This window comes from Euleptes europaea, chromosome 8 (assembly GCF_029931775.1).
Source record: "Euleptes europaea isolate rEulEur1 chromosome 8, rEulEur1.hap1, whole genome shotgun sequence".
Lineage (NCBI taxonomy): Eukaryota > Metazoa > Chordata > Lepidosauria > Squamata > Sphaerodactylidae > Euleptes > Euleptes europaea.
Genome location: NC_079319.1, coordinates 69,340,890 through 69,350,036, shown reverse-complemented (window position 1 = coordinate 69,350,036; position 9,147 = coordinate 69,340,890). Strand labels below are relative to the sequence as shown.

Sequence of the window (9,147 nt, the reverse complement as noted above, 5' to 3'; positions counted from 1 at the left end):
AATCTGGTGAATTGGGTTGGTTTCCCCACTCCTACACATGAAGCCAGCTGGGTGACCCTGGGCTAGTCACAGCTCCCTTCCAGCTCTCTCAGCCCCACCTACTTCACAGGATATCTATTGTGGGGAGGGGAAGGGAAGGAGATAGTAAGCCGGTTTGATTCTTCCTTAAGTGGTATAGAGAGTCGACAAATAAAAACCTACTCCTCTTCTTCTCATCTTACTTAATGCCCATTTTTATCTTGACAGGAAAATGTGATTGTCATTGCAAACAAAAATGAAGAAAGGGGAAATATGATTTTTTTTTTTTTGCCTAAATCTCTGGACTACCTATTAGGTATACTGGATATTTAAAACAGGATGCAGTAGTCCCTACAAGATAGTTTAGAGTTTGGTCTTCACTGTTGGAATTATGCTTTGGACCAAGATCTGCAATCACTGTCTACCAGCAAAGTTCCCGAATCATTCTTAAATATTAATATTAAACATACTGAGATATGCTTTAAAAAAATATTTTTTTTACAGCATTTGGTTTTGGATTAAATTTTGAATTCATCCCCTCCTAGCAGGTTTGGGTTCCCTATATCACCCCTCCCTAAATACACGTCATGAGGACGTTTCTATGGTATGTATAGAGGAGCAAGGGAGATGTCCCCTTTGAGAGGTGCTGAACGAAAGCAGGACCAAAGTTCTTGCTGTTGTGGTAAACGGGGGTTCGGGGGGGGGGAGACCCAAATTGTTATTTCAAGAAAACAGTTTATTCTGGCAGCTGCGACCCAAATCTCTGAGTCCCGATTGTACTGAGGGAGAGATATTTATCCATATTCAAGACATGACAACCCATCAACATTCAGGGTAAAGCTGACAGCACTGCAGACATGGAGGCGGCAGTATAGTAACAGTTTCACCCAGTTCTTGTTATGGTTTACTGTAACCCTCCATGACTCTTGCCCCAATTCCTGAGCACGCAGACACACAGAGGTATCCTGCCCAGCAACAAGCTATTCCCTTGCTGTCCTAATACGTTTGCAGGAAAGGAAAAGAGATTGTTACAAACTGCTAAATCGGTGGATCTTCCATAGTCAGGGGAAGTCTACCTTGCTGTCTCATTGCAGATAGAAAAAGAGGATTTAAACACCCCCCAAAAAAAAAGAATTAGCTGCCTTAAGCACGTGGGGGAGGCGGTGCGCTCAGAAAAGGGAAGCCGCCGGAGAAGGAAACGGAAAAAGCCGTTTTGCAACATTACAATGCCTACCGCGTGGTCACGTGCCGGGCCCGCCCGGGTGATCAGCCGCGCAACCGAAACCTTACCTTCGGCTTTGTCCCCGCTGGCTTCCCGTAGCCAGGAAGGCGCTGCGGGTCTCTCCGTCAGGTGACAGGCGGTTGGCCAGCGGCCAACCGCCTGTCACCTGACGGAGCGACCCGCAGCGCCTTCCTGGCTACGGGAAGCCAGCGGGGACAAAGTAGGAGCGGGCGGAAGATGGACGAGGAGGCGGCGGCGGCCGTCGTCGTCCCTGAGGAGCCTCCGCCGCTCTCCCAGCTGAGCGGAGACAGCGGCAACGTCTCGCAGAGTCACAGCAGCGCCTCGGGCCTGGCCGACGAGGAAGGGGCGCTGGAGGGGGAGCAGCTGCTGCTGCTGCTGCGGGCGGCCACGGCAGACTACGCCGCCTGCCTGCTGCAGCCGCTGGACAGGGGCGCCTCCGCTGGGCAGGTGTGTGGGGGGGGAGGGGAGAGAATGAGCGAAGGGGCGGGGCTCCCAGAGCAGCCCTAACGACAGTTGTTCCAGGCCGAGCCCGCCCCTGCCAATGGGAGTAGAGAAGAGCAAGAGAGTCCAGTGGCGCCTTAAAGGCGAACGACGTTTCTGGCAGGTTGTTGTTGTTTTTTTAATAATAATTTTTTTTATTTTTCTTCATTTAATATATCAACAGAAACAATATAATAGTAATAATAAAAAAGAAAAACAAGTAATATTTGTTTTTTTTAATAATATTTTTTTTATTTTTCTTCATTTAATATATCAACAGAAACAATATAATAGTAATAATAAAAAAGAAAAAACAAGTGATACCTCTAATTTAACAATAAAATGACTTTCCCCCTCTCCCTCTTCCATCTAAAAATAAATTGTATGAATTTTTGCTAACGGAACTAATCCCAATATTATTTTAATTATCCTGTTCTTGTCGTAGCCAACATTATTAAATCAACGCCTAATATAAAAAATTAATGCAAAGTGTAAATAAGGGGTTAGATCAAAGAGTATCCTTTAAATGGTCCCGTGTTTCTGGCAGGTTGTGTTTGTTTTTTTAATAATTTTTTTTATTTTTCTTAATATATCAACAGAAACAATATAATAGTAATAATAAAAAAGAAAAACAAGTGATATCTCTAATTTAACAATAAAATGACTTTCCCCCTCTCCCTCTTCCATCTAAAAATAAATTGTATGAACTTTTGCTAATGGAACTAATCCCAATATTATTTTAATTAACCTGTTCTTGTCATAGCCAACATTTTTAAATCAACACCTAATATAAAAAATTAATGCAAAGTGTAAATAAGGGATTAGATCAAAGAGTATCCTTTAAATGGTCCCGTGTTTCTGGCAGGTTGTTGAGCTTCCGTGAGCCACAGCTCACTTCTTCAGGCTCTGTGGCTCACGAAAGCACCTACCCTGCCAGAAATTTTGGTTCGTCTTTAAGTGGCTCCTGGACTCTCTTGCTCTTTTCTACTGCTAATGTCAGACCACCCATTGGTGATGAGTAGGGCTGCCAGGTCCCTCTTCGCTATTGGTGGGAGGTTTTTGGGGCGGAGCCTGACGAAGGCGGGGTTTGGGGAGGGACTTTAGTGCCATAGAGTCCAATGGCCAAAGCGGCCATTTTCTCCAGGTGAACTGATTGCTATCTGCTGAAGATTACTTGTAATAGCAAAAAATCTCCTGCTACTACCTGGAGGTTACAATTTACAAGTAAGACTTGGATTGCAATAATAGTTAGTCAAGAATAAAGCAAAAATGGGTCTCCATTTAGGAAAAAAGTGCGGTATAAATGCCTACTTAGATGCATTGTATTCAATTTGTCTGTTTCCCCTTCCTGTACCCCCGTTGATTAAGTTTCCCGAAACCATTCATAGACAAGGGAGGAAAGTTGTTTTTCCTTGTTAATGTAGTCCATTCTCCCACTTTTGCTTGCTGCTATTATTTCAATATATTTACCACTTTTGAAATTTTATTCTCGTTCAGATCAGAACCTTAGACAAGAGTCTGGAAGACCTCCTGACCAGGGTAGATGAGTTTGTGGGGATGCTAGACATGGTAAGTATGCCATTGTGTGGAAGGGTAGAACTGTGTCAAGCATTTTCCTTTAAGAATGTAATTGGTTCAGATGATGTTGAGGGTCTTCCATTAAAATCAGAAGGCCTTTGTTTATGCCTTAATATAGAGGTAAAATTAACTGTTTGAAAAGTAAGTGCCAGATGCCCAATACCTCTCCAACCTCCTTATAAACTATTTAAATTGTTTTTCTTTCCTCTTAGAGTGAAATAAATCAAGTTTTGATCATTTCTCTAATAAATTATAGGTCCATCAAACATTTCTCAGTTTCCCTGGACAGTCAAAATCTGCAAGGCAAAATCCTTACAAAAAGGACATGTACCTGCCTATTAAAACAGCAAAAGGAATTGGCTTTAACCTATGGTCTTTAGTTTGCCTTATTCAGATCTGTGGTAGCTCTGTTTAACTTATTGTAGATTAAATTCTATGGTTGGGGGAACCCCATCATGCTTTCAGGCATATACAAACATGCTGTGAGTCAGTTGTAAAATCGACATACTGGTATATGTTTACTCAGTTTGACATTGTGGACAATCTTCAGTTAATTTTCTAGAATTTACTAAAGTTGAGATAACTTGGCTACTATGATGGACATGGCAACTTTTGATTTTTTTTCCTCCCACCAGATTCGAAATGACTCCTCCCAAATAGTCAATGAAAGCTTGCCACATATTCATGCAAAGGCTATGGAAATGAGGCAGCTATATAGAAAGATAGACAAACTGGAGGTATGTATTTCTAATGTTGGGTGTTGTTGTTTTTTTACATAAATGACCCGTTGCAGTATTTTCATCTAGTTGGGGCAGGGGTGTCTATAACATTATCTTCCTACAAGAACGGTCCAGTTTCAGCTTTGTGTGTTTGTTCTGCCCCTGCCTTAGACTGTCTCTTACATGCAAACAGATACGCACGCGGCTGTGTGAATTGGACAAATATTTTATTTTTTATTTATGTTTTAGATTTCTTGCCCGCCCTTCCTGGCCAAGGCCAGGCTCAGGGCAGGTCACGTCATTTAAAATACACATTAATATACATCAATCATCAAAATTTAAAAGAATAAAAGCAGTATCATTCCAATTAAAACAAGCAGGTCCAAGATGGTGCTCCATTTTCTACTGACTTGACTGGGCAACCAGGCAGGCCATCCCTCAGATGGAATCCGGTATATAATACTCCGGGGAGGGTGGGGAATAGGGAGGCCAGCAAGTATAGAATAGTATCCGCAGCTGCCCTCAACTATAGGCCTAGCGGAATAGCTGTCTTACAGGCCCTGCGGAACTCCTTAAGGTCCCACAGGGCCCTGATGTTCCTTGGCAGAGCATTCCACCAGGCCGGAGCCAGGGCTGAGTCAAGGACAGCCGCACGCTCTTAGAGCCAGGGACCACCAGTAGATTGTTATCAGCAGATCGTAATGCTCTTGGGGGGGTATACCAGGAGAGGCGGTCCTTATTCTTATTCCTTGCTGTCATTATTTCAAGGCCACCATTCGTTTCCTTAATGATTCCTGTGGCTTTTGGGTGAGGAAACAGAATGGGAGCCAACAAACACCCGTCTTACTCCCTTCTGTAAAGAAAAGAAATTGGACAGATGCCCTTCATAGTTGTTTTGATTTTTATGAGTTTTAAGTCCAAGGCTAGATTAAATCACAAGCTTGCGTACTCCTTCTGTCATTCCTTTGTGTGGCATTTGGAGACTGTAGATGCTAACTCTTTAATGAATTCCCATTAGTCTTAACATCCAAATGTAAGCACCTTCACTAATGTGAAGTTCTTTCCAAGTAGCTGGAATTCTTAATCACTGTTAAACTTTGGTTAAGAATCCTGTTTATTGGGAAAGAAACTAATCTTGGTTTATTAAAATGCCTATATTTTGACGTCATAAGTTAGTTGAAGACTTCTGTCTTTGATCTGGGTGTTCAGTGTAGCCAGATTCTTGCCCATCACTATCAAACTGAGACTTAATTGGGATATCTGAATTAAGCCTCAACTGGATTGTGTCCGTTGTATTTCATGTAAACGTGCACTCAATATGTACTTGTTGAATAAATAGCACATAGAAATACTTGGCTAGAAAATGTTTTCAGGGCTCTTCTGTTCTTGGACATGTCGATTGCTGTTGCTTATCTGTTTGGTTTCATTTTTCAACCAGGTTTTTGTAAAAATGGTTGGAAACCGTGTGGCTGGGATGGAGGAACACATTGCAAAAGCCGAAGCAGACCTTGGAACTTTCCCAAATACTTTCAAAAAACTCTTACACACAATTAACGTGCCATCCTTTCTTAATGTAAGTCTTCATCAAGGATGAAAATACTTGGTCCATGAGAAAGAATGTGCGTAGGCACATAATCATACCTGAAGCTTTTGTAAACATGAGCCGTCAGTCTTGTACAACCAGTGAAAGGTCATCAATTCCACGCAAATCCCAAGTTTAGTATTGCAAGTATGGAAAGTGAAATCTCTCCCTTAGTGTCTTTTTTTTTGGTCCCATCTAGATACTTTGTGCTTCAAGGGTGAGAGCCAGCGAGGTGTAGCGGTTTGGAGTGGTGGGCTCTGATCCGAAGAACCGGGTTTGATTCCCCACTCCCCCACATGAGCGGCGGAGGCTAATCTGGTGAACTGGATTTGTTTCCCCAATCCTACACACATGAAGCCAGCTGGGTAACCTTGGGCTAGTCACACTCTCTCAGCCTCACCTACTTCACAGGGTGTCTGTTGTGGGGAGGGGAAGGGAAGGTGATTGTAAGCTAGTTTGATTCTTCCTTAAGTGGTAAAGAAAGTCAGCATATAAAAACCAACCCTTCTTCATTTATGTACTTGATTGTGCACAGATAAAGTAAACATTGAACTAGTCCTGCCTCTAGTATTTTATGCCGTTTTCCAACTGTCTGCTTTTCTCTTGTGGAACAAAAATGGTACTCTCAAACCATGAAAAGAATAAAGGCATATACGTTTTAAAAGATGCGGTGTTTCCTTTTACAGTTGGTGAAAAAATTAAGGGGTGTTAAAATCTACACCTACTACCTGGTTCTGTTGTGTGAACATATTTTAACAATGGATTTCTAATTACAGAAATCATCTCCCTCGAGGCCGAAGCAAAGCCTTTATGAACCTCCTGACCTCTTCAGGACTGAAGACTACTTTCCCTCGATGCGTGAAACACAATATATGTGATTGAGGAGACAGTGATGCTCAAAAATATATTATCAGTGGGCAAGCTACATGCTAGTCTTCCTTTAGAGCGCATGTCTTTGAAAGCTACGGCCTGCTATCGTTCTGTGCCACAGACAGACTTCAGCTTCATTTTGTGTAAAATACTTTTTTCCCATTGTTCCCAAAGTGAAACCTGTATACTCCTGATGAGCAACTAATTTGACCAGCAGGACATTATGAGAAAAGACCAGAGGAGAGTTAAGCAGATGTATACACATGCCCTCCCAGGTGACCTGCTGGGAAAACTGGCCCTTGCTTCCCCTGTGTATGTAATGCTAGGGCAAGGAAGGAGAGGGTGAGACGTTATCTTCCTTGAATAACCTGCTGCTGCCAGACCTACCCCCTTATACCTCTCTAAGGCAAAAAGGCAGGAGGGGAGACACTTGTAAGGAAGGGAGAACCCATCTGGGGCTCTAAGTCGGCGGGGGGGGGGGGCAGCCAAGTGTGAACAACATTTTTTTAAATATATTCTCTGGTTGGATTGGCTATAAGCAGCAGAATGTTATACCTTTTGTTTAAATTTAATTTGGGAATTTGGAGTCATAAAATGCACAAATCCATCTGCAGTTTGATTAATAATTTTAGTGGAATGAACAAAGATAAGATCAAATGTACACTTTCTATTTTGTTTTGGGTTTTGCTGCTAATCCACGTGCTGTTTTTTTTTTAATGTTCTGTGGCAATTTAAGTGCAATAGGACCAAAACTATGCATTCATGTCCTTAATGAATGGGTCTGGGATCTGTTCAACATCTTGAGGAGAAATACACTATATTTGAACAGGGAGGAGTGGAAGCATCTTTCTAGTGCTGCAGAAAACAATAATTTGCGCTGACTGCTGTAATGTTTTAGGGGCTACTGGTCTCAGGTCCCTTTTGATGAATACCCTAAAACTTTTGTATATAATGCCAAAATCAAAATGACCAAAGCTCTTGGAATGTGAAATTTAATGAAAACTTTACATACATGGTTCCCTGTATTGTATGGTGCCTTTATTTTCAAACCATGAAACTATAAAGCACTTGTTTCAAAGAAAGCTGCCCACATCAGGAAGTGGGGGTAAAAAATTTTCTTCAGTATTTGGCAGTGTTGACCACTCGCTTTCTTCTCGTGGCTTCTTGGGACTTGGTCTGCCAAGTTTTATGTTTTACTCCTTACCATCACTGTTCTTTCAAAGTTTGTCACAGGAGTTCTGTTATCTTTTTCTCTCAGGTTCCCTGAGTTCCTATTCTTTTAAATTCTTTCTTTTGGTTTTATTTGCTCACTTGGTTTCCAATACAAGCTGATAATTTACAACTGTACTGTTAAGTTCTTTTTTTGTTCCTATTGCTGCTATAACTGATCTTTTGGTTGAAGTTGTTAATCCTTATGATCTTATGCGAAGAATTATGGAATAGTTTTCATTATTTTTCTTACCTGTAGTCTTGCGCCCTTTTCAGTTCTTAAATATCGCTTTCTTTAGTCTAAAGTTTCCTCAGACATGCAAACTTTCCCAGGGTTGAGTGGTGTGGGGGGTTATCAAGTAGAAAAAGACTACTTTGCCTATCCTTTCATCTTTATACATTCAGGTTAGATGTAACAGAATGTTAAGTCAATGCAGAGCAACTGCTGTGGAACCAAAGTTACCACAATTTAGTTGGATACTAGCATTTTACCTAACAGAGAACCAAATGCTTGTTTTACAACCATAGCTAGCCAATCTCTGGTACAACAGACACAAATGTTTTGGTTTTTTGCAGGAGTCCATTTTCCATGTGTATTACAGTCTCAATCCTAACCCTGTATATGCGTGGTCTAAAATCCTCGTGACAGCCATGAGGACTTTCTAATATGGGAATTGGCTCCAACCCACACATGAAAAGGTGAGGCCTAAAGATAGAACCTAGCGTCCTATCAGATCTGGAACACGTATCCCCTTGCCCTCCTGAGCCTTTGATTGGTTTTTTTGGGGGGGTCAATAGACCCTCCATAAACAACATATGGAGCAAAGTGGGTCTGCACTCAGAAAGTTAATTTCACACACGTGACAGACATTCCCTTTTATCTGTGGAAATCAATGATGGGATACAAGATAACTGCATATTTCAAGCACCTGGATTACTCTGAGTTTTAATGCCGGTGCAGAGGATGTGACCAATCTAGGTTGAGCTGCTCCACTGACAGATGGATTACAGGGCCCCTTATTGGGTCCTCTTCCTTTGCATGAAAAAAACAGAAACCAAACCAAAAGCTCTCAAAATTTTTCTGACATTTATAGAAATGTAACAGCTTGCAATGTAACTGCTTAATATGTACAGAGTTATTTACATGCAGTTTCACCAAAATAAAATAACATCTCTTCGCCGCAGAAGAGATTTGTTAGTAATTAGAAAACAATGTGACATTAGCGCATCAAAAACATTATTTGCCTCACTGTTGATCCTACAGTGGCGTAACAGTGTGTCCTATTCGAGTTGAATTAATGTTACTTATTTTAAAGTAGATTAGCGATAGTCTCCTGGGATTTAAAAAATACCAAAAACACACACTGCTGCCCCCCAAAAATAAAGTCAAAACAGCAGTAACAAAAGCAGTTCTACATTTCAGAGACGTTTTGTTTTGAAAAGGAATA

The 9,147-nt window shown here is 41.5% G+C and overlaps 1 protein-coding gene across 1 annotated transcript; it reads left to right on the top strand.

The window, feature by feature from the left end:
* Positions 1-1,477: 1,477 nt before the first annotated feature.
* On the top strand, positions 1,478-6,515 carry BLOC1S4 (biogenesis of lysosomal organelles complex 1 subunit 4). The gene is made up of 5 exons (XM_056854766.1): positions 1,478-1,708; positions 3,239-3,310; positions 3,955-4,056; positions 5,477-5,611; positions 6,397-6,515. Exons 1-5 carry the CDS (start codon positions 1,478-1,480, stop codon positions 6,496-6,498), a joined length of 642 nt encoding a protein of 213 aa, XP_056710744.1. The 3' UTR covers positions 6,499-6,515.
* The last annotated feature ends 2,632 nt before the right edge of the window (positions 6,516-9,147 follow it).